Genomic DNA, 25,505 nt, shown 5'->3' with positions numbered 1-25,505 from the left:
AGACCTGGCATCATGGCAACAAAAAGCTCATCAGATGTAGGTGAATTTAATATCTCAGGCCGGTATAGCCGCAAGCAAGCCGTGTTTTTAAATGGATCTTGTTAACATTCACAGCCCATAATGAGTATCCAGGCATATATGGAGGTTTGTATAAGAATGAGCTGTGTGTGTGTACATGTACATGGCTGTATTAGGTTCTTGAGCTTTACTAGGGTTGGTCATGTTCCTTCCACTGGTTCGTGAGCCGACAGGATGCGTGTAGAGCTGCACGCCATCGTCATTAATTCAGGTCAGATGTTCACAGAGGTTAGCATGTGCCCTGTGCTGGGGGGGATGTTTCTCAGAGTCTGCATTTCTGTTTCTTTGTTAAACACGTTTTATGCACAGAGGACAACAGATGGGAACCCGGCACCGTTACACTACAGGTCTGGGCAAACTAAGTGCTTAATTGCTAAATGGCGGATGGGTCAGACATAAACCATCGGCAGGATATCGTACTCCTGCAGGAAACTGATTGGAAAGATACATTTCATATAAGGTGGACTGAGAAAGTAACTCCAGGGTTCAGCCTGCATTTTCTGTACGACCAACTTTCTTCTCATCGAGGTAACTTCAGAGCAGTTTGGATTCTTTGCTCACCAAATCTGAATTTTTTTCTTTCTTTTTCAAACTTTAGATTTTTCATTTCTTTTGACGTTTTTTTTCCTGGAGCCCTTTCAAGTTACAATATTCCTAATGTTGAGGTTCAGTCTCACCTTTTTCTGCTGCAGAGAGAAGCCGAGTCCATCTGTCCAACATACAAACTCCACAGCTAACCAACCTGACTATCCAACTGTGTAACCAGCTAACTAACCCTAACGACTGACCCCAGAGCAGCAGCAGTCCAACGTCTCTCCTCTTTGTCTCTGTTTGTTTCTTCAGCTTCTCTGAAGGAAAGAAATTCAAACAGCTTAGAATTTTAACCTTGTCAGCTTCCAGCAAGCATACCCACCTGCTTCCTGTCTGCTCTTTCAGAATGAAAGCTCCTGCTCAACCTGCTGTACTGGAAACATCTGTCTCCTCCTTTTCAAACATGTAGAAGAGCACGAGTCTGTCCAATCAGAGCAGCTCAGTGAGTTTATAATGTGCAGCAGTGGCTTCAGAGCCTGAGTCACAGGCACAGAGTTTTACTTTGGAGGGCCCTGCCTGATTTCCTGTGTGGTTGAGATGAAATTCACATTCAATGTCACATTACTGCCTGCTGCACACACACACGTTAGTCATTAACGGGGGGGTCAACATGTGGAAGCAGCTCCTCCAATCAGAGCGCAGCATGTGATTAACACGGTAACCACAAGTATGTCAGAGGGAGGAAACTAACCACATGACCTGAAATCTGTGGACACGCCAATGGGTTCAATGAGTTCCCAGTGCTGAACTTTCTAAGAAGAATGTGGAGGTCAGAGGTCAGCACACAGATGGCTGCAGGAGGAGGAAACAAACGCGTCTGCGGTTCATTTCAAACATAACGAGGAGCTCGGTGTCCACCAGAGGATCACCCCACATCTCAGCCACACACGGCGCCTTTGGACACTCAGTTTGTCCCAGCTGTCACAGTGTAGGGTCTGGATGATGTCACAGAGAGCGGGTCCCCTGATGCAACATTCAGTTTGGTACAGTGGGCAGACACGCTAACGTGTTCGCACATTTAACCAAAGAAGCCACCTTAAGACATGTTCTGCCAGTCTCACCCCTTATATGGTCGTCTCAGGCACAGAAGCTCCGCCCCTCAGCTGACTGTCTTCAGGCTCTGGCTGGCATCATTGTCCTCTGTTAGAACGAGCATGGCTCTGCCTGGCTCACCTTCTCTGTGTACGTTCTTCCTTTAGCATCATTCAGTCTCTGTCCTGTGCTGATCACGTTCAGTGGGACGACTGGATAAGCGCTCGACTCTGTGTCTGTTTAACCCGGAGTGACTGTCCGGCACTACGTCCCAGTAAGACCGAGGCCGTGCTTACCTGTGAACTAGCATCAGTCAGAGTTCATGTCGTCTGGTTCACATATTACATCTGCAGCAGGGCTCGGTGTCACAGAAAGAAGCATTATTTTGAACTGTGACTCATGCTAAGCTGCTCTCAGAGTCCAACAGTAAGAATGGAAATAAGGGAGCTGTGTGTCATGTGTTGGTTCAGACTGAGCGTGCTCAGAGCGTGAGCTGCAATCACACTTCAGTCCTGAGGTGGCACTGTGACCGCCTCCAGCCGGTAAAGCCGATCAGATCAGCGCTCTCTCTCTCTGAGCCAGGGTCTCTCGCTCCTCCCGGCAGCAGATGGTCTCTCTCTCTTGCCCTCGCCCGCCCTCTTGCTCGCCCACTGGCAGATGGTCTCTCTCTCTCTCTCTGAGGATGACAGAACGTGCCAGGCGTCGTCGAGCAGAGAGGCAATAAAGTTTACAGTGATTTGAATTTAGAATTTTTGAATGTTGGCGGCCGACAGGTGAGTTATTGATTACTGATGTCAGCGTGCGATCACATGGTCAGCAGGTCATGGGTTAAACACTCAGACTGTGGATTCACATTAGAGCATTTATATTTATGAAACGTTTGAGCTTCTGTTTGTGTGTTAGCTGTTATGTTTCTTTGTGTTCTGGTTGTTTCATGTTTTGCTGTAAGAACACATGATTTTACCAACTTTGGGGATGAATGATGTTAATTGGATTTTATTGTCCTGTTTTCTGTTTGAACAAATAGCATCACCTGTTTTTGACTTTCAGGCTTCAGAGCTCAGTCGTGAGGCTGTGCTGTCACAGTGACATGTTCAAAGTTGGTGTTGATCTGCTGGATTAAAGCAAAGATGACCTCTGAACTTTGTTCTCTAACGTGGTGCCTTTAAAGACCAGCTCAGTGTTTGGAACGAATCTGTTTCCTCTATTAGCTCCTCACTGACAGTAAAATCTGTCAAAATGTGTGGTGCTGTGTCAACACACCAACACCAGCAGGCTTTCTTTAGTGGAAGCACCTGCACAGGTTTGAGGTTGGGCACTGGCAACACGTCAGTGGAAAACAAGGACAACCCGCCAAGTGAGCAGCTGGTTTCCTAGCACAGGTTCAGGACGTCACTGAGGAGCATCTGCTGCTAATGAACCCGTTATGGTGCCATCGTAAACACCCTAAAAGGGTCAGGAGGTCTGACACGTCACTACAGAGGTCAAGTGTTAGGGGTCTGTCACTGCTGAGGTTATATCCGGTAATGGGCAGGTGTCTCAGGAAAGGTTTGAGGTTTAGAGTTCAGTGAAGTCACTGATGAAGTTCTGGGGACGCCGAAAAGGAGCTGGACAGGGGTCAGGGATCAGGGGTCAGGAAGGGGTCACTGAGGAGGTAAGCGGAGGAATAACCTCAGACTGTGTTTGTGTTCTAGGATGATGCTGAATGATCGGTGGACCATCATGAACAACAGCAGCTCAGAGCTCGACAGCAAGCGGCCAAACAAGCACAAGGTATCTCCACGTTAGCCGTTAGCACCTAGCTGCGTTGGCTCAGACAGCAGAGAGCCGCGCAGAGTTAAGTCGTGTTAATCTGGAGTTAAACTGTCAGATCAGCGCAGGAGTAATCTTCAGCATATGTCGGCTTTACTGCAGATTACACCCTGCAGGAGCATGCAGGATCTTCACGCCACTTCTAACTAGAGATGGCACGATACCACTTTTTTATGTCCAATACCGATATCATAAATTTGGATATCTGCCGATACCGATATGAATCCGATATAGTGTTTTTTAATCAATAAAACAGTTTTTTGAATATCTTGCTGCATTTTGTATAAGTTCATACTAAAGTTTAAATAAACAACAACACTAAAGCTATTCTGTTATACCTGTATGCAAAAAATACAACGAAATATGTCATAGATCAGCAACACTGGTCAATCTAATAAACTTAAACCTGCTCCATCCTCCCTATTCTGGTATTTTAAAGAGTAAGCAACCTGACTAATAGGGTTGCAAACTCCCAGCAAAAGAAAAAAAAAAAGGGAACCACCCCCCACCCTCCACCTCATGATGCTTAATCGACGTAATCAACTTTAATTTGATGCAGTGTGAAAAAAAAATGCACAGAAATAAATTATTTTTCAAGAATAATTAAATAGATTCAACATGTTTCTTCAACAGAACTGCACAGATGGTACCTTCCCAAAGAAAAAGTACTATAGCTTACTAGGGTATATATATTAGACTTAATAGTTACTATATACAGTAATGGACTTCTATACATTTTACATCAGATTAAAACTTTGGGTGTAAGATTCAGATAATTATTTATTAAAAGCTCGACATTTTAAATGAGAATAAGAAAGAAAAGTATGTCTTTGTGCCCCCTTTTCCCTGTTCATGCCCTATCGGCCCCCCTGGCTAAACTTTGCTAGATCCGCCCCTGCACAGTTACCAGCGTCAGCTACGTAGAAAAAGATCCTCGAGTAGAAAGTAATATTAAATAAATTCTAACAACAGCTGATCAAGCTTAAACGTGCTGCTGTTGTTCAGCTGCTGGTTTCCTCTTTCTGGTGCAAAGTGGGCCAAAAACAAACCAGAGAGACGATCAGCTGATCATTGATCAGTTTCGTGATTGAAGTAGCAGCAAGAAGAGGCAGTCGCTCCATATATCGTTTGTTAAGCTCAACGCTGGAATGCTTTACAAACATTCAGAGATGAACTTACACACTTGCTTTACTTCTCTCTGGGATCACTTCCTCGGAGATGAAATGCTGATTTGGTAGCGAGGCTACAAACACACACAGCCGCTCTATCACATGATGCATACTGCTCCGACGTGCTACGGTTATGAGCCGAGTTACGCCGTGTCGCAAGTTTTGTGAGGTGCTTTTTTGATATTTAATGGATCGGATTACATTTTTTATTTCTCTCGGATATCCGATCCAGTAATTTAGGTCAGTATCGGACCGATACCGATGCATAATATCGGATCGGTCCATCTCTACTTCTAACCCTCACACACGCTCTGACAGGAAGCTGCACACAAAATGCACTGCCCTAACACGGAGCGTCATGACTGCCGCCGCCATGTTGGTTTTGATTTCAGGAAGTGACCACATTTGGATGAGAGAGTAATAAACTACCAGCAGAGGCGGGCAGAGTAGCCAAAACATTGTACTCAAGTAACTGTAGCGCTACCACAACATGGTTTTACTCAAGTAAAAGTAAAAAGTAGCCATCCAAGAAATTACTCGAGTAAGAGTGAAAAAGTATTTAGTAAAAAAGGCTACTTGAGTAATCAGTAACTGATCATAACATCTGATTTAATGTTTAACAATGAGATAATCAGACAGACACATTTTAAAGACTGAAAAGCAACAAAACAATAATAAAGCTAAGCAGAAAAAAGAAATATTAGGGCAGGTAGACATTATCTACCCCAGTATTTATATATTACTTCTGCAAATGTCACAGCAGAGAGTAACATTAACACAACAAGTCTGACTTATAACCTGCAGGTTTGTGTCTGTCGCCTGCATTTTTGGTTAAAACGTGTTCATTACTCATCCACTGATGTTACTCACACTGAGTAGCCAGAATAAGAGTAGTGATACTTCATAATAATATTACTCAAGTAAAAGTAAAAAGTACAGTTGTCATGGTCCTGAGCCTGCCGACTCAGTGTTTTGTGTTTCCTTATGCTTTTGTTCATTCCGAGTATGTATGCTGTGGTGATTTGCCATTTGTTAGGTTTCTGTTCTTTGCCTGCCTGCTCCCACTTCTCTGTGTTCCCTCCGTCTGTCCATGGTGTCACACTGTCTGCTTGTGAATCTGTCTGTTTAGTTCTGTGTCTTGTCTGGTTCTGTGTCTGTGAGTTTCCTGTTTTATTGTGAAGGTCTCTGTCTGATGTGAGTGTGTTCAGTTTACGTTTCCCCCTGTCCCGTCAGCTCTGATTTCTCCCAGCTGTGTTGCCCTCCTGTCTCTCATCCCCTGATTACTGGTGGGTGTATTTAAGCCCTGTGTGTTCTCCTGCGTTACTCTGTGTTCCACGGTGTCCTGTTCCTTGTCTGCGGCTCTCTGCCGTGCATCCCTTTTGGTATCTTCTCAGGTTGGGTTTCTTTAGTTATTGTCCTCCCTCATTGCCTGTTTTGCCACCACTCCACTTTGTAAATAAACATCATGAGCATTATCATCCACTGCTTGCATTTTGGGTCCTTTCTCCCTCCAACACCACACGGCTCGCCTTGGCAGCCGTGACGACAGTCTAGTAAAACTACTCCAAAAAGTACTTTTTTCTTAAATGTTACTCATGTAAATGTAATTAGTTACTACCCACCTCTGCCTACCAGCTAATGCTAACTAGCCTGGTTGTCAGACTTCATCACACAAACACACAGATACCTGCTAATTAGTAAGATCCAATCACAATCCAGCAACAGGAGATTCAGTTCCCGGTGAGATGGTTCGGTTTTTAGCATCACATGACCCTGAGCTGTCGTCTTCTGGCTAATGTTGCTTGTGCTAGTTTGTCTGCTAATATGGACCCTCCTTAGAGGTTGGTAAACTCTCAGTGCTGATCCAAATTACGTTATCAGGTAATGTTACAAGCTATCGATTAACAGCTATCTGTAACTTAGCGTTTGTCTGTGTGTGTTCGTAGAAGGTGTGCAGCTTCCTGTTATGGTCTGGTGGCACGTTGGTCATCATCGCAGTCATTGTTGCAGCAACAGTTGCCATCTTGTACCTGAACCACTATCCTCTACCCTTCATCAGCAGGTAACACACCTGTACATGTCTCTCTTTCCTTCCTTCTGCCTGTCTAAATATAAATCTGGGATTGTCATGGTTACAGGGGGGAAGTGTCCTCATCTGTAGTTTCAACCAATCCCAAAGAGTCTGGGCCCCTGGTGACAGTGTCACGTGTTGCAGACGGAGAGCCAATCAGCATCTTCCTGGACCCAAACTGTCCGGACTTTAGTGAGCACTTCCTCCGATGGGAGGTGCTGCAGAGCTCGCTGCTACGGGCGCTGACCAATTACAATGCAGATGATTGGCAGGACCACGGATTTGTCCAGAAGCTGGAGGAGGAGCTAAAGGTGTTATTAGGCCACACCCACAACCTGAGAGTGGAAGCTGATTCGCTGAAAAGAGGCCAAGGTGTTCTGGACCAACGATTGGACAGACTGCAGAGTGAACAGAGCCGCATCGTCAAGGTATGAATCAAAGTAATTAAAATGTAATTGAATGAATGAAATAGGAATGCACTGCTGGAAGAGAGTGAAATGCAATTTTATTTAAGTTAAATGAAAGAGAAGACCGACATCCCCTAGGCAACATTAAATAAGACACGAAACTGATACAATATCAAAATATCGAGTTTGTACACAAATGAGGCATCTGTCATGGTGATATAGATACATATGGATTACAAAAGAATACATAATCCAGTCTTTAAGTCTGACGTCATCAGCTGTTTCCAGGTCCAAACTCTGCTTCAGGTCCCAAAGTCAAACGAACACTGCAGCATCACTGAGAGTTAAAAACTGTCTAAATTCTTTCATCTTTAATAAAATGATCAGCGTTGCTGTTTTACCAGGTGTAACAATTAAGTTTAACATCCAGGCATCCATGAAAACAGAATTTATTACATTTAATGTTGTTAGAAGTTAGCTCGCTAGCTTCCAGCTAAACATGATATAGCATGTTCTGAGTGAGAGACTTCTGAAACAATTCAAATGTACAGCTCTGATCAACCTGAAGTCCACTGTCATCTCCTTTCCTTTGGCAGCAAGGCAAAGCTAGGTTGTTGTTACTGGTCTTATATTACTAAACAGTCCCTCCCTCTTTGTGTACCTGTACAGGTGATGTCTGACAATCACTCAGGTGTGTTGAAGTTGGTGGCAGGTTTCAGTGATTCTCTGCTCAGCCTGCAGAGGGAGACAGATAGTCTGAGGAGCCTGAAGAGTGAGCTGAGCAAAGACAGCACTCTCAGAGGTAACGCACACGCGCACACACACACACGCACACACACACACACACGCACACACACACACGCACACACACACACGCACACACACACACGCGCACACACGCGCACACAGGTGAATCACAGGTAGATGTTCTACATTTCAGAATAATTTCCATCATTTTCCCAGCTGGCTCATTACATTTGAAATCTGCTTTTGTTTACACATTTCCTGCTCGATTGTCTCCCATTTTTGTTACAAAGTTTTGGTTTGAACATTTATGATGTTAAATTTTAGCTTCATATTACAAATAAATGTTTTTACCTTCAAAGTGAATCAGAATCTGTATCTGAACAGATACATAAAAAAATGTCTGCAGACTGAAAATCTGAGCAAAAGTCCAACATTCCAGAAAAGTCCCAAATCACCAGCTCGTACCACGTCCTCATTTTTACTTTGACAGCATTTCTAGTAGATCATGGCAGATGGCGTGAGCCTGAATGGAGGCCTTGGTTTGGGGACGGCCTCAGAGGGGCCCGACGGTGGCAGATCCCCGTGCACTCACGAGAAGTGCATGAATAGTAAAAGGGAGGCAGGATGAACAGCTTGTAGTGTAACTAGGAACCATTTCTGAATGGTATATAGTTCAGCCAACCGTCAGGCGTCTCAGGAGGGGAAAGCGGTGCTCTACCTGCACTGTGTATAGTGCTGGCGGAGCGCTGCTGACGTCAACTGAGAAAATTGTCAGGCGGTGGAAGGAATACTTCGAGGACCTCCTTAATCCCACTGACACGTCTTCCGAGGAGGAAGCAGAGTCTGAGGATGAGGGGAATGACCCGCCAATTTCCGGGGGCGAGGTCACTGAGGCAGTTAAACAGCTCCTTGGTGGCAGAGCCCCTGGTGTTGATGAGGTCCGCCCCGAGTTCCTGAAGGCTCTGGACGTTGTAGGGCTGTCCTGGTTGACACGCCTCTGCAATGTTGCATGGAGATCAGGGGCAGTACCCGTGGACTGGCAGACCGGGGTGGTGGTCCCCATCTTTAGGCCCTACCCTGTTCTCATTATATATGCTTCCTTTAAGTGCTATCTTTGAGAAATACCACATTGCTTTTCATTATTATGCCGACGACATCCAGATCTATTTTGAGTTAAATGATGATCTAGCTCTGTCCTTGAGTAGCTTTCGAGAGTGCATGTGTGAGGTCAAGCAATGGCTTCTGGCAAATACTCTTATCCTTAATGATAAGAAAACTGAAATTATGATCTTTGGCAGTGACGCTCTCCGTGCCAAACTTCATGATGCCTTTGGTTTTCTCACTAGCTCCTTCTCTGACACTGTTAGGAATCTGGGTGTGCTACTTGACAGCTCATTTAAACTTGATAAACAAGTGTCTGCTGTCGTCAGATCCAGTTTTTACCAACTTCGCCTTATTTCTAAGGCCAAACACTACATCCCGCACAATGATCTGGAAAAGTTCATCCATGCCTTTGTAACGTCAAGGCTAGATTATTGTAATTCACTTTATTTTGGTCTCCACTCTACCCTTTTACATAGATTACAGACAGTCCAGAATGCCGCTGCACGCATTCTAACTAAAACTAAGAAGTTTGCTCACATCACTCCCGTCCTTGCTGATCTGCACTGGTTGCCTGTGAAATTTCGTATTCAATTTAAAATTCTGTTGCTTACTTTTAAAATTACTAATAACACAGGGCCAAGTTATCTTAAGGAACTCTTAAACTCATATGCTCCTGCGAGGGCTTTAAGATCATCCTCACAGTCATTGTTGGTCCAGCCCAGATCTCGTTTGAAGTCTAGAGGTGATCGAGCGTTTGCTCTAGCTGCACCTGAGCTGTGGAACAATCTCCCGATTGGCATCCGGGCGTCTGATTCTATTCAATCTTTTAAATCACGGCTTAAAACATATCTGTTTGAACTTGCTTTTTCTACCAGTTAAATCCTGGCCTTGTTTGCAGTGAGTTATTCTATTAATTTTTCTGTTTGTCTTGCGTTGTCTATGTTCTCTATCACTGTGTTTGATGGTACAGCTTTACTTTGCTATAGCTGTGTGCTATAGTTTACTCTTATTAGTGGTTTTTACCTGTGAACATAATTCCACACTTATATGACTCTGATATTATAATGTTAATTGTTTTATTCTTTTATTCTTTTATGTAAAGCACTTTGGCATGCCCTTGGCTTTTAAATGTGCTCTATAAATAAAGATTGTTGTTGTTGTTGTTGTTGTTTAAGAAGGGGGACCAGAGGGTGTGTTCCAACTACAGGGGGATCACACTCCTCAGCCTCCCGGGGAAAGTCTATGCCAGGGTGCTGGAAAGGAGAGTTTGTCCGTTAGTCGAACCTCGGATACAGGAGGAACAATGCGGTTTTCGTCCTGGTCGCGGAACACTGGACCAGCTCTTTATCCTCTCGAGGATACTTGAGGGTGCATGGGAGTTTGCTCAACCAGTCTACATGTGTTTTGTGGACTTGGAGAAGGCATTCGACCGTGTCCCTCGGGGTGTCCTGTGGGAGGTGTTGCGGGAATATGGGGTGTCTGGCCCATTGCTACGGGCCATTCGATCCCTATACAACCGTTGCAAGAGCTTGGTTCGCATTGCCGGCAATAAGTCGGACTCGTTCCCGGTGGGTGATGGGCTCTGCCAGGGCTGCCCTTTGTCTCCGGTTCTGTTCATAATTTTTATGGACAGGATTTCTAGGCGCAGCCAAGTGGCGGAGGGCTTTCGCTTTGGTGGCCTCAGAATCTCATCTCTGCTTTTCACGGATGATGTGGTTCTGTTGGCTTCATCGGGTGAGGGCCTCCAGCTCGCACTGGAACGGTTCGCAGCCGAGTGTGAAGCAGCGGGAATGAGGATCAGCACCTCCAAATCTGAGGCCATGGTTCTCAGCCGGAAAAGGGTGGAGTGCCCACTCCGGGTCGGGGATGAGTTCCTGCCCCAAGTGGAGGAGTTCAAGTATCTCGGGGTCTTGTTCGCGAGTGATGGGAGAAGGGAGCCGGAGATCGACAGACGGATTGGGGCTGCAGCTGCAGTAATGCGGACGCTGCACCGGTCCGTCGTGGTGAAGAGGGAGCTGAGTGTAAAAGCGAAGCTCTCAATTTACCGGTCGATCTACGTCCCTACCCTCACCTATGGCCACGAGCTGTGGGTAGTGACCGAAAGAACGAGATCGCGGATACAAGCGGCAGAAATGAGCTTCCTCCGAAGGGTGGCTGGCCTCTCCCTTAGAGATAGGGTGAGAAGTTCGGCCATCCGGGAGGGGCTCAGAGTAGAGCAGCTGCTGCTCCACATCGAAAGGAGCCAGCTGAGGTGGTTCGGGCATCTGACGAGGATGCCCCCTGGGCGCCTCCTGGGTGAGGTGTTCCAGGCATGTCCCACCGGGAGGAGGCCCCGGGGCAGACCCAGGACACGCTGGAGAGATTATATCTCTCGGCTGGCCTGGGAACGCCTTGGTGTTCCCCCGGATAAGCTGGAGGAGGTGGCTGGGGAGAGGGAGGTCTGGGCCTCTTTGCTTAGGCTGCTGCCCCCGCGACCCGGCCCCGGATAAAGCGGATGAAGATGGATGAATGGATGGATGGATATAGTTCAGTTTCACAGTACAGCAACATTTTGAACACAAAACATTTTAACCTGAATTCTCAAACGTCACTTCAGAGTGATAGCACAAATGCACATATTTAACTGAGTGATGTCCTCGGTTATAATGAGCCTTTTGTCTTCGCTTTTCTCCTCCCCGTCCCTCGGTCCTGTCCGTTCTCACCATAATTACTTAAAAAGTAAAATAAATAATAAAGATTGAATAAACTATGAAAATCACGTGGACGAGTACACGAAAAGCCAAAATGGTCCGTGTGGGAACACAAATCTATTGGGACTAGTTCTGGACGGTACAGTGTCAGACAGGAAAGGCAAAAAAAGTCCAAAACTCCAGGATTGTGTGTTTTTGGCTCAGACTGCCTCCTCGAGTTTGTGTGTTTGTGGTACAGCCTTCATGTTATCGACGAGCCTTTGTATAATAACAGCTATCTAACACACTAACTGACCTGTGAGTCACTGACTGTGCATGCAGACCTGTTGATTTCAGATGAATGACACACAAATAAAGAAGATAAGTAGCTGTCACCTGAGTCCAGGTGTGTCTGACAGGTGGACAGAGTGACCTCCACAGACACACCTGTGTTGCTGATGATGTCATTTCCCCTGTCCCTCAGCTGTCAGACCCAGGGACTGCAGCGACATCCTGAAATCTGGTGTCTCTCAGGATGGCGTTTACTCCGTGTTTCCAACCCACGACCCCAATGGCTTCATGGTTTACTGCGACATGAGCACAGATGGAGGAGGCTGGACGGTACACACACACACACACACACACACACACACACACACACACACACACACACACACACACACACACACCCTAGGTGCTAATTCGTTTGTCAGCCTGAGCTTGTTAGACACCTGCTTCGGTTTGACTAGCTTAGCATACAGGAGACCTGCAGGAGATCCTGTCACACCCAATGTTCCCTCTAAGCTGTGCGCGTGCGCAATTGCGCACTGCTGGCACGTCTCTGCGCACAAAGAAAAATCTAACCTGAATTGAAATTAAAATGAAAACTTTAACAATCCTGTTCTGCAGTGTTAGTCAGTGACTGGCTGCTCCCGTATGGGATCAGAACGATGCCACCTTATCCCACAGTCCAGCCAATGATGCGATTCACATTCGTATATACGCAGCTAATCAGCGTCGCTGACAGGCTCTGACAGCGTCCTTATGTGCCGACACCGGTGTTTAGCTAGCAAAGCGGCTGATGTGGAGTGAAGTCACGTTAATGACAACGTGTACAACCATTGGAGATGTGAGCAGGACAGACGGAACAACTGACGGACAAAGTGTGGACTTTATACCAGTTTTTAAACTGTGTTGATCGGCCACGTAAAACCAGAGTTATGATAAAATATCTGCAATGTTTGTTTTTCTTCCTGAATACTGTCGTTGTTTATATTTACTGCAGGAAGAAACGGCAAAAACGGCGTTTTATAAGGAAAACGCTCGAAAGCCTGTGAGCAAAAACAAACTCCACCCCCTCTCCCTTTCCTATTCGTCCAAAAAAAGTACCATGTCGACCAATCAAAAAATGATATGGCAATGTTGCATCTAGTTGTTAAGAAACGGGGGGAAGTTTTAGGAGTGACGGTGGAGCAGCACAAATAATTTGTGTGGCATCAGATTTGATGCAGAACAGCTGATTGTTCTGTAAATAGTTTGAAAGGTTTATTTAAAAACACCTTGGCTGCATTTTTAGGTAAACAGCTGCAAAACACTTTGTTGTTTGCATAACTCAGTTACTTTTTTGAAGAAGTAACTATATAATTAACTGCCCAGCATTGGTCATTGTTTACTGTATGTTGCAGACAGAGTTACAGACTCTCTAACAGACCACAGACTCAGAATACAAGTCAGAGCTTTATGAAAAAATAAATAAAGTTTTGTTTTCAAACTTGGAGTTCAAGTTATTTTTCCTTCCAGTAGTGTTAACATGCTACAGGTCATGAACAAGATTGTTTTAAGTTTTCATTGTAAGTGGGCTGAAGCAGTTAATTTAAAGTAGTCTAACATAAATGCTGTAATTTGATTACTTTAATAAACCATGTGACTTGGATGCTGGTGTGACCACACTGCACACGTCTGATGTTGCTCACAGTGGTTCAAGGGACGCTCAGGGAGTTTGTGTGTTCGCTCAGACACGTGAAAAATTAGAGGGAACATTGATCACACTTCATCAATCACACCGATTAATTTTATCAGCACGACTGTTTCTTTAATTAAGACTGATAATGTACCTGTCAGAGGCTTCACACCTGTGTGTGTGTGCGTACAGGTGATTCAGAGGAGGGAGGACGGCTCGGTGAACTTCTTCAGAGGATGGGAGGCTTACAGGGACGGATTTGGGACAACGACTGGAGAGCACTGGCTTGGTCTGATACACACACGTTGGTTTTCCTGTGTTTGTGGGGACCATTACTCACTGAGTGCACACACAGGAACCTGAACTTTATCCTTCTTAGCTGAAACAACGGGACACTGTTATCCAGTTTCCTCAGGTTTTTTTGAGCACACGTTGCACACCATGCTGAGATATTTCAAGCTGTCAGCTCACAGCTTTGAGAATCATCCTAAAATACTTTTTAGATGCTTAACAAAGAAAACATTCCTGTAAATATGGTCAGGTACAAGGACTGGAGTGGAACTGAATAAAAAAGTAACCAATGTCCAAGAAGAACTTCAGAAAGCTGGATTAATGTTTTAAATCAAGAAAACGAGAACTAAAGTTTTTAAATGGATGATTTAGGAGAGAAAGAAAAATATTTAAATAAAAAACACTAACCACAGAAATACTCGATACAAAACTTAGCGGTACTTCAATAAAGTACCTCAAACTGGATGTATTAAAGCTTCAGCCAAGCATGGTGTTCTTTATGTTTAACTCTTTATTCTTTGTATTTATGTATATTTCCTGAGTTGTTTGTCGGGTCATTTCACATTCAAATAATTAAAGAAGGGTTTAACCCAACCACGTCTGACCAGCCCGGGGCAAAAACAAACGTCGTGATAGGAGCTGTGCAAAACTTCAGGACCTGCTGTCATCAGTTTGAGTGATGACGGTTGGGCTGGTTTCTAATAAAACTGATCGCAGCTGGGCAACATCAGCAGCAGCTTCATGAAATGACACCTTTAATCTTCTACTTTTCACAGTAAATCTTTAACCTTGGTTGTTCCCACAGTCAGGTGGGAAAGTTTTGTTATTATTCTTTATTTTTCTAATTTCAGGTGAGAGTAACGTGTTCAAAGGTGTTTTTGTGTTTTGTCATGTAACCGAGTAGAACTTCAGGTAAAATGTTGATGGGTCCCGTGGTAAAGCGGTGAGACTGGTCCTCACAAAGACAGTGTCCAGCACACAGTTTAGAAAGCAGCACAGTGACACCTGGCTGTCTCTCTCAGGTCTGCAGAGGATCTACTCGCTCACCAGGTCAGGTGGTTCCGAGCTGCGTATCGACATGGCAGACTTCGATAACGCCACAGCGTTCGCTCAGTACTCTGAATTCTCCGTTGGTCGAGACTCCGTGAACCCCGAGGAGGACGGATACCCACTGACTGTGGACGGGTACTCCGGGACTGCAGGTACCACGCGGTAACACACAGTACCACAGATTACCACACAGTACTGCACAGTACACAGCCGGGTATTTCTCTGCAGGTGACTCCCTCCTCAAGCACTCGGGGATGCGGTTCACCACCAAAGACCGCGACCAGGACCAATCAGAGAACAACTGTGCGGCGTACTACCAGGGGGCGTGGTGGTACCGGAACTGCCACACCTCCAACTTGAATGGGCAGTACCTGAGAGGAGGCCACGCCTCCTACGCTGACGGTGTGGAGTGGTCCAGCTGGACTGGTTGGCAGTACTCGCTTCGCTTCACGGAGATGAAGATCCGACCCCGACCGGAGTCCTGAACCTGGGCCGAGAGCTCATGATTGGTTGTGACTGTAGATGGTTAGAGTCTGTATGACCTCCATAAGTACAATTGTAAATGATGGTAGACAGAGCGTTGATGTGTTACTTACCTTTTTTTGTTTCATCAATAAACTCATTTGACAAGACGATCCATAATCACTCTGATCGATCTTTACGACGCGGTGTTAGAGGTCACGCGCCTCTGATGGAAGTGGGTGGGTTAAATGGTAAATGGCCTGTATTTATATAGCGCTTTTCTAGTCCCTAAGGACCCCAAAGTGCTTTACATATCCAGTCATTCACCCATTCACACACACATTCACACACTGGTGATGGCAGCTACATTGTAGCCACAGCCACCCTGGGGCGCACTGACAGAGGCGAGGCTGCCGGACACTGGCGCCACCGGGCCCTCTGACCACCACCAGTAGGCAACGGGTGAAGTGTCTCGCCCAAGGACACAACGACCGAGACTGTCCAAGCCGGGGCTCGAACCGGCAACCTTCCGATTACAAGGCGAACTCCCAGCTCTTGAGCCACGATCGGTTAGCGCTGGGTGGAGGTACTTCCTGTCTCAAGGAGCGGTTGTTGTCTGTGGCAGTGATAGTGCGCAGCATGCATTGATGCAAGTGTTGCAGAGCAACGTGAAGGTGAAGCTTTCAGGTTACCGGTCGGTCGGGCTCGGCCATAGTCGGTGGCTAAAATCACTGTGACATCAGGGTCAGTCTTTAGGAGCCATCCTTGCAGGAAGTGACCAGCAGCAGGTGAATCCTCAGGTGAAGTCACGAGTGGGGGCAAAGGAACAGTTCCACTACTGTGTCACACTGTTACCTAGGCAACGGGAGCCTGGAGTTACTAACAATGCGCATTCACCTGCGTGGTGATTTGTCAGAGCGACTTAAGTGGGTCAGCATCTTCCTGCCACGCTTCCTGCCACGCTCTCAGACGCCACGTTACCTGACACGGCCGAACGTTGGGCTTTTGCAGAAAATTCATCCTCAAAAAGTGCACTGTGAAAAGAAACTGGATGTGGGTTCATCCAGTTTTCAGGAGAAAGCGGCAGCAGGGAGGATATTCTCGTTTGATCTAGGAGGTCAAAGTAAGTCAAATGTATGTAGCCAGCACTGTCATAACCACAAATGTAACTAAATAACATAAAACATGAGGAAATTCATTAAAAGCTTGTTTGTATTTGTTCAGCTGCTTTGTAAACGAGTCAGTGGAGTGTGCACGGCGTAAAGACGACAGCCTCGTGCCTGACGACCCACGCAGGGTTTGAACCCAGTACGAGGGACCGACAGCGACCTCTGACCTGAGGACCCGAGTGCTCGGGAAGAAGCAGGAGGCCTCAGCAGGTCAGAGATCAGCTGGGGAGCTTCACCGCGCAGAGCTCGAAAAGCTCAAACTAACATTTTACATGAAACCTCAAATTTACCAACGACCGACGAGGAGAAGCCAAATCTGGAGTAACATGTGACCTCCTGTTAGTGCCGCAGCGTCGTGTGCAGTCTGAAGGCGATCCAACGCTGACTGGTTGAAACCAGTAAAAAGACGTTACAGAAGAAGTCAAAGCATGAAGAATCACCTCAGCCTCTGACACCAGCACAGGTTACAGATGTTTGAACCGTGACTCTCACACAGACTCAGCTCTCAGATACGACGCCCACATTTGTGACGGAGGAGCCTAAAGAACAGATCATGTGATGGCGAGCAATATTTCTGTTTGAACTGGACGATGTTATCATTTAACCATTATTTGATTTCTGACACAATTATTTAAAGAAGACCATTTCTAAAAGTCAGAAGCTTTGAAAGAACAGAATAACTGAATGTCATCAGCATGGAGATGATAAGGAATACTACTGTCTGATAACTTGGAGTAGAGGGAGTATATAAGGAAAAAGAGAATGGGAGCTAAACAGCACCAGTAATCCCAACAAGTCTTTGAACCTGTTTACCATCATACTGTGATCAACAGCATCAAAGGCAGAGTATAACCAGTATAACCAGTACGGAGTACCAGAGTCTGCTGCCATCAACATGTCACTACACAGTTTCACAGCAGTTTGTGGAAACCAGACTGGAAAATGTCCAAAACACTTTTTCTCCATAAAGTCGTTCAGTTGTTCTGCAACTGTTTTTTCTCACATCTTTGACACAAATGGTGATTTTGATATTGGCTGTGACTGGAACAGATGGGTCCAAATTTGGTGTCTTTAATATTGGCTCAGCAACAGCTTGTTTAAAAAGCTGAGAGCTGAGCCAGTATAAAGAGAAGTATTGATTATTTCCACAATCAAGGGGCCAACAGAGTCAAACATCCAGGAAGGAGGAAGTACAGGGTGGGCCATTTATATGGATACGCCGTAATAAAATGGGAATGGTTGGTGATATTAAAGTCCTGTTTGTGGCACATTAGTATATGTGAGGGGGCAAACTCCTCCAGATGGGCGGTGACCATGGTGGCCATTTAGAAGTCGGCCATCTTGGATACAACTTTTGTTTTTCCAATAGGAAGAGGGTCATGTGACACATCACACTTATTGGTAATGTCACAAGAACAACAATGGTGTGCTTGGTTTCAACGTAACTTTATTCTTATACCAAACAGTCAGCTCACCAAAGGTTTCGTACTCACCTCGTTCCCTAGCCTGCCCCCTGCCTGTCGGGCCTCTCTTGGACCTCGCCTCCCTCTGGACCTCCGGCTCTCACGAGGACACTCTCAGGGCTACCCCCTCCTGTATCAACTGGTTTTCACTTGCAAGTACAGCGGCTTGCAAAAGTTTTCGGCCCCCTTGAACTTTCCCACATTTTGTCACATTACAGCCACAAACATGAATCAATTTTATTGGAATTCCACATGAAAGACCAACACAAAGTGGTGCACACGTGAGAAGCTAATTCACTTTATTTACCTGCCCAGTAACTCCTCCCTCTGTTACAGAGTTTCCCATCCGTGTCCTCGTTGTGCTCCCTGTGCCCGAGTGTTGTCCCGTTTGACCCATTACTGCTCTTGTCTAGTTTCTTGATTTAAATCCATGTTCTAGTCTGAGTCTTGCTCCTTTTGTGAATAAACCTTGTAAATAGTTTATGCGCTTTTTGACTCTGCTTTTGGTCTCGAGCCTCCACTTTGTCTGTGAATATACAGAGATGGACAATTGGCAACAGCAGCGTACAAAGGACAATGATGTACATGATTTCCACAGCCAGTAATAAAACATAAATGGTAGACAGTATCCCACCTCTTTAGGTAGTGGGCAGGTCATTCATAAAAGCAGGTCACCGTAATCCAATAAATGTGAAAAGGTTGCATGAATCAAGTGTTTTCAAGTTTTCGTTTCAGCCTTGACACAAGCCTTTGAATGTGAGTTTTAAATGACAAACTCTGATCGATAATGATCCCTGATACTTTTAAGAAAATATCAGTTTCAGTTCCTTGAATGCTTTTAGTCTTAGGAGATGTAGCTAACAACTCTTTGCCATTTAAGAAAAACATGACCTTGGATTAATCTGGATGTAACACCATTTTAACTGAACAACATCAAAGGCAGCAGAAACTGCAGGGTTTATGCTACTGAAGGAGATGAGCAGTAGATAACTGTACCAAGATGGAATGCAGCGTTTGATAAATTATCACAAAAGTTGTTTATGTAAAGAGAAAAAGAGCAATGGTCCTAATATGGAGCCCAGAGGAACTCCATTGGATACTGGGAGACAAGAGGAAGAAGACCCAGCAGCGTGGACACATGTGTTCTCGCTGACAAGTACGACATGATCGCAGCCTTACACAGTGTTGGGGAGTAACAGAATACATGTACCAGTGTTACGTACTCAAAATACAAAATATGAGTAACTGTATTCTGTTACAGTTACCGTTGTTACCGTTTAAAAAGGTGGTATTCAGAATACAGTTACTTTGTTGAAATAAATGGATTACACTGCGGTCTTTTCCCGTTTTATATGTTCGGCTGAACATATGAAATACAGGTAATATGAAAATCACCTCTTTTTTGGTAATTCCACGCTGGTGGAAACCCAAACAAAACATGCATTAAGAGGCTGTCTGTGTCTCAATCTAACAGCCCATGTCACCTCTACTTCAGCCCACATAATGATGTGAAGACATGTTTGTTTTTTTAATTATTATTCAAAAAATGTTTAATATGTAGGCAACAGGCAGAGTGTTACAGGCATCGCAAGGCACTGTATGTGTGTCTGTGTGTGTGTATGCAGGTGGAATTCACACAGTGGAATTCCTTTCAACACAGAGTTAAACAATGTGGAGATGGTAAGCATAAAAATGACAACATTTAACAATTCACTCTAACAATGGACCGTCAAAGCCTGTAGCCTGATGGGCAGTGTAGTCCGTGCTGCAGGGAGAAAGGACTGCTGTACCCGTGATGTGTCTGTTATTAATAATATATGAAGCATGTTAGATCTGGACCCTGAAGAAACAAATGCTCATTAAAACAGCTTAAAATGTATCATTTTTCTGTTAAACAACAAGGATTAAGAACATTTTATTATTTTCCAGAATTTTGTAGGATTGTTCAGATGTTTAGTCGTTTTTGAAAGACAGAATTCTGGTTCCGACCTTTTAATTAAAGAGGTTGAATGATTTCTAAAAATCAGCCAGTCGGCCTCAGATGTAGTTTTTCTGCCCTGAGCCCAGGGAGCATCTTTTTTTGAGGAGACTGGAGAGCTGAGGAGAAAACCAAAGATTGTTTTTGTCATGAATAAATAAATGGTAAATGGCCTGTATTTATATAGCGCTTTACTAGTCCCTAAGGACCCCAAAGCACTTTACATATCCAGTCATCCACACACTGGTGATGGCAGCTACATTGTAGCCACAGCCACCCTGGGGCGCACTGACAGAGGCGAGGCTGCCGGACACTGGTGCCACCGGGCCCTCTGACCACCACCAGTAGGCAACGGGTGAAGTGTCTCGCCCAAGGACACAACGACTGAGACTGTCCAAGCCGGGGCTCGAACCGGCAACCTTCCGATCCCAACTCTTGAGCCACGATCGCCCCATGAACTAGCTGTGTGCAGGCAGATGAGGACCCAAAGGCAAAACTCACGGAGACAAAAGCTGAACTCAAAATCTCTGCTTTATAGCAGGCTTCACAAAGAAACAGAACTAAACTAGGAAAGCTAAACTGAGGGAGCACAGAGAGAGGCACACAGGTTCGGGGAAGAGACACTGACGACGCCACACTGAACTGAGGGAGACGTGGACATAAATACACAGAGGATTAACGAGGGGAGCACACGGGGAACACAGGTGACACTGATAACCATAACGAGACACGGCAGGAGCAAACTGACGGGAGACTATCAAAGTAATAATAATAATAATAAACTTTATTTATAAAGCACACTTAAAAACCAAGGGTATGCCAAGGTGCTTAACAAGTAAAATAGAGTATATGAGGAGGATAACAGAAATAGGACCAAAGCAAGTACTAAATATGCAAGCAGATAACTGTCACTAATACATAGGAAAGCAACAGGTACAGAGCAAACAAGAATTTAAATGAGCATAAAAGTGCGTGATATAAAATCATAAAAGAAATATTAACTAGAGGGAAAGGCAAGATTGAATAAGTGGGTTTTTAATCGTGATTTGAACAGTGCAATGGAATCAGATGCGCGGAGGTCGAGAGGAAGGGTACCGGGGCAGCCAGAGCAAAACGCACGGTCACCCCGAGACTTCAGTCGAGATCTGGGTTGGGTCAGAAGTAGTTGAGTGGCAGATCTGAGTGTTCTAGCAGGAAGCACACAGAGGCAGACCAGGGGGAGAGCACGGACATAACGGGCTGAGGAAAACATGGAATAAAACACAAGGAGGGGGAACGAGGACTCACATACACAGAGGGGGCACACAGGGGGTAAAGTCAGGGGAAATCAAAGAAGCAACATCTTAACAGAACAACCCACGAACCATGGCATAAACAAAGAACAAAATACAAAAACACACAAAAACTAAGAGCGCTGGGTCAACATGACCCAGGATCATGACAGTTTCTGTATGTGACTCCACATTTGCACATGGATGTATGTTTATTTATCCTTTTAATAAAAGTGTCATAAAAACAATTCCATGTCAACTCTGCATCACTGATCAGGTGGATCAGTTATAGTCCCACGAAGCATGGAAGAAAGCTTGCTCACAGACGTAACAGCATACCATGGAACAAGTTGTTTGGATGCGACCAAACACTGGACCTGTGACCCAGTGTTTGGTGTGTTTTTTAGTTATTCTGTGAGTGTTGTTATTCGTGGGTTTTGGTTGCTGTTGCTTTGCCTTTCTCGTTTTCCTCGTCTTGCCACTCTTGTTTCCACGCTCCCCCTGTGTCCCCTCTCAGTCGTGTCCCCGTCTCAGTGTCTAGTCTGCGTCTTTGTGGTTGTCTCGTGTTTCTTTGACAGTCCCATGTCCTGTGTCAGTGCATCGAGGTTTTCTTCCCCTTGTTGTGTATTCCCAGCTGTGCTCTCCTCCTGTTTCCCATCCCCTGGTTTCTCCCTGGTGTATTTCAGCCCCGTGTTTTTCTCTGTCTGTCGTGTCGTACCATTCCCATGTGTTTCCTGCATGGTCCTCTGTCGTCCTCGCACCTAGTTTCTAGCTTCCCAGTTTCCTTTCCTAGTGTCTTTGTTCCTCGTCCTTGGATTTTGTTTGTAGCATGTTTTTGCTACAGCTCAATAAAGCTGCTGTTTTGGCTTCATCCTTTCGTGTTTGTGAGTCCTGCATTTGGGTCCTACATCCTGCCTGCCACACAGCGTAGCCTGACAAAATCAGGTTTAGGAAAAAGTCCCGATCAGTGTTGGTCAAGTTACTTGAAAAAAGTAATCAGTAACTAATTACTGATTACTTCCCCAAAAAAGTAATCCTGTTACTTTACTGATTACTTATTTTCAAAAGTAATTAATTACTTAGTTAATTAGTTACTTTTTAAAAACCCGATTTACAACCTGAAGAGGTGATAAAGCGATAGATCTTTCAGCCCAATTCTACTTTTTCTGCATAATCCATCATACAAAATGTAATCAGATGGAAAAGTCTCTTTTTAAAACTTCTTTTATTAGTTTTAATCTTTTAACTTTATGCATCAAGCAAAAATTTAATTATCTGCAACATTCTCTGACTTGAATAAATTAGTTTAACATTTAAACCTATTTTCTGCACATTCCAGCTCATAAAATAAAATATTTTTTGTGTTTACACTCACTCTTTCAAATAGATGCAAGTAAAACACAGCAGAAAATAAATAAAGTCAAAGACTCAGCGGTCCTGTTGCTCTATTTTCACCTATTAAGCAGCACTGCGGTAGGCGGAGGTTTACCCTGGTGCAGGTGTGCCGCGGTCAGTTGCGCATTACGTTGTAGCTACTCGGTGCTTGTTTGGAAGTTTAGGGTTTTTTCGCTGTAAAAAGAAGTTTTCTTCCCACGCACAGCGGACACTAATGTTTTTGTCACTTTTTATGGAATCAAACTCAAAGTAAGGTCAGTACTTCCACGCTTTAAACGCTGCACGCTCATACTCTCTCCCACCATCGATATATGATCCATTGTTGATCTGCACACAGCTGTTGTCACTAACGGCGCACTCGCTTACGTCACTGTCATGAGACATTCTTGCAAAAAATCACGGTTTTAGTAACGCAGTAACGCAGCGTTCCTACGGGAAAGTAACGGTAATCTAATTACCGATTTTGCAATAGTAATCCCTTACTTTACTCGTTACTTGAAAAAAGTAATCGGATTACAGTAACGCGTTACAAGTAACGCGTTACTGCCCATCTCTGGTCCCGATCAAGCTTAAAATACAAGTAATACTTGTCACGGTTTGTGGAGATGAGAGGTGTGGACCCAGGCACAGACAAAGATGCACGAGAGTGTTTAAAGCCTTTATTAACGGTTTAACAAAACCAACAGGAAAACGACCCTCAACCTAAACTGGGAAAACAAATTGTAACATAACACGAACCAGAAACAAGAAACTAGAACCACCTGGAAATACGAGGGGATGGAGAGCAGTGGTTACACCGAGCACAGGAGGGAGACACGGCTCAACCTAATTAAACATGACGAGGCAGGGAGGAAGCAAAACAAAATAATTCAATTCAATTCAATTTTATTTATATAGCGCCAAATCACAACAAAAGTCGCCTCAAGGCGCTTCATAGATACAGAGAAAAACCCAACAATCATATGACCCCCTATGAGCAGCACTTTGGCGACAGTGGGAAGGAAAAACTCCCTTTTAACAGGAAGAAACCTCCAGCAGAACCAGGCTCAGGGAGGGGCGGGGCCATCTGCTGCGACCGGTTGGGGTGAGAGAAGGAAGACAGGATAAAGACATGCTGTGGAAGACGGACAGAGATTAATAACAAGCATGATTCAATGCAGAGAGGTCTGTTAACACATAGTGAGTGAGAAAGGTGACTGGAAAGGAAAAACTCAATGCATCATGGGAATCCCCCGGCAGCCTACACCTATTGCAGCATAACTAAGGGAGGATTCAGGGTCACCTGGTCCAGCCCTAACTATATGCTTTAGCAAAAAGGAAAGTTTGAAGCCTAATCTTAAAAGTAGAGATAGTGTCTGTCTCCTGAATCCAAACTGGAAGCTGGTTCCACAGAAGAGGGGCCTGAATACAAGACATGCACCTTCAAAGTAAAACAGGAAACACAGAACACAGGGAACCGCATAACAAAACCTAAAACTAGAACTCAGGAAATACTAAAGAGCTAGACATACTGAGACAGAAACGGCAATTAACCCAACAACCATCACTAACCCAGGACCGTGACCGTACTCCAACATTTGCAGTCTGGACCGCGGTTAGCTTGGACATTTCCAGATGAAAGAAGCAAAACAGCAATAAAGCACGTTCTTTTCACAGTAGTGTTACGGACTGATTCCTCTTACTGCCGAGGGGAGAGTACGGGGAAATGATGCAGTCCTATGGAATACATGAATCTAAGTAAAGTCCCACTTTGTGCCCTTTGACAGGACGAGGAAACATGGTTTGTCCTGCTCTGCAGACTGGTCCTGCACCTCACAGGAAGCAGTCCATAAAATCAGTAAAGGAAAAGAAGCTGCAGAGCGAGTGTAGCAGGAAGGACAAAGTCCCCCCGAGGGCAGTTTATTCAACCCAGGTTTGGGATCATTCCCAGTCACACGATGATGCTTCCTGGATCTCGGCATCTGAGTTGGTTTAAATTAGAAAAAATAAGTAAGCTGGAATCTAGTAAGTACATTTACTCTATACTGTACTTAAGTAGTTAAGTAACTCACAGGTGGCCTGCTTTAGTTGTGGCTTCCCTTTAAAGCTCTCTTATTGTTGCTTCACTATATCTTATATTTTACTTTTTATTATCCGGCTGCTTATGTTACTGTCGGACTTTTATATAAGAAAGTCACCCAGCTGTGGATGTCAGTACAACTCAAATGATCACAAAAACAAAGAACTGGATCGAGAGACCGAATCTTGGGTCAGACAAACACCTGAAAAATGTAAAAAAGAAAAACAGATGAAATGTTCTTTTTATTTTGTTTTATTTCATCATCGAATGATTTGCAGAGAAACAGACAAAAGGCAGCCCCTCCTTCAGCAGAAGGACACGACAATGTGGTTTGTAAATGCTCCTCCTCCCTCGCACAGATCAGTCGACACAGTCAAACATCTGTTAATCTCAAATCTTTAGCAACAACTGGTTTTACATTAAACCAACATTTCTGTTTAATTACATTTAAATCATAGTAATAACAGTAGTATGTGTGTTGTTAAAAATGTGTTTAGACACAAGTTTTGTTGTGAACGTCCAGAAACCAGACGAGTGGCCTGTGAAATGGTTAAAGTGTAGTTTGGCTTTATAGTTTCTTCTCTTCACCAGGACAGATGAGCCCTTTGTCACAGGAGGTCAGTGAAGATGGTCACCTGCAGGTCCAGGCTCACTGCATCTCTAACCCACATCCACTGCTACTGTACTGAAGGGAAATTAAAGGCAGGCAGTCATGGAAACAAACCAT

General features: G+C 44.7%; 1 protein-coding gene across 2 annotated transcripts in view; it reads left to right on the top strand.

Moving 5' to 3' along the window:
* Window positions 1-15,616, top strand: part of fibcd1a (fibrinogen C domain containing 1a) — a 33,552-nt gene extending 17,936 nt beyond the window's left edge. The window contains exons 1-9 of one of the 2 annotated variants that reach the window (XM_085476635.1): window positions 2,305-2,474; window positions 3,396-3,474; window positions 6,629-6,744; window positions 6,821-7,181; window positions 7,830-7,962; window positions 12,165-12,301; window positions 13,833-13,929; window positions 14,954-15,133; window positions 15,210-15,616. In XM_085476635.1, coding sequence (XP_085332761.1) covers window positions 2,458-2,474; window positions 3,396-3,474; window positions 6,629-6,744; window positions 6,821-7,181; window positions 7,830-7,962; window positions 12,165-12,301; window positions 13,833-13,929; window positions 14,954-15,133; window positions 15,210-15,466 — 1,377 coding nt within the window. In that variant the 5' untranslated portion in view covers window positions 2,305-2,457 and the 3' untranslated portion in view covers window positions 15,467-15,616. Of the gene's footprint in view, window positions 1-2,304; window positions 2,475-3,395; window positions 3,475-6,628; window positions 6,745-6,820; window positions 7,182-7,829; window positions 7,963-12,164; window positions 12,302-13,832; window positions 13,930-14,953; window positions 15,134-15,209 lie in introns of those variants that run through there. The other variant, XM_085476637.1, reaches the window with a different exon arrangement.
* Window positions 15,617-25,505: the final 9,889 nt, after the last annotated feature.

Source organism: Copadichromis virginalis, linkage group LG12 (assembly GCF_057382275.1).
Source record: "Copadichromis virginalis isolate Kocher_CV1m ecotype Utaka linkage group LG12, C_Virginalis_male_GT1.1, whole genome shotgun sequence".
Taxonomy (NCBI): domain Eukaryota; kingdom Metazoa; phylum Chordata; class Actinopteri; order Cichliformes; family Cichlidae; genus Copadichromis; species Copadichromis virginalis.
The sequence above is the reverse complement of the archived record's forward strand: the minus strand, read 5'-3'. Positions and strand labels throughout refer to the sequence as shown.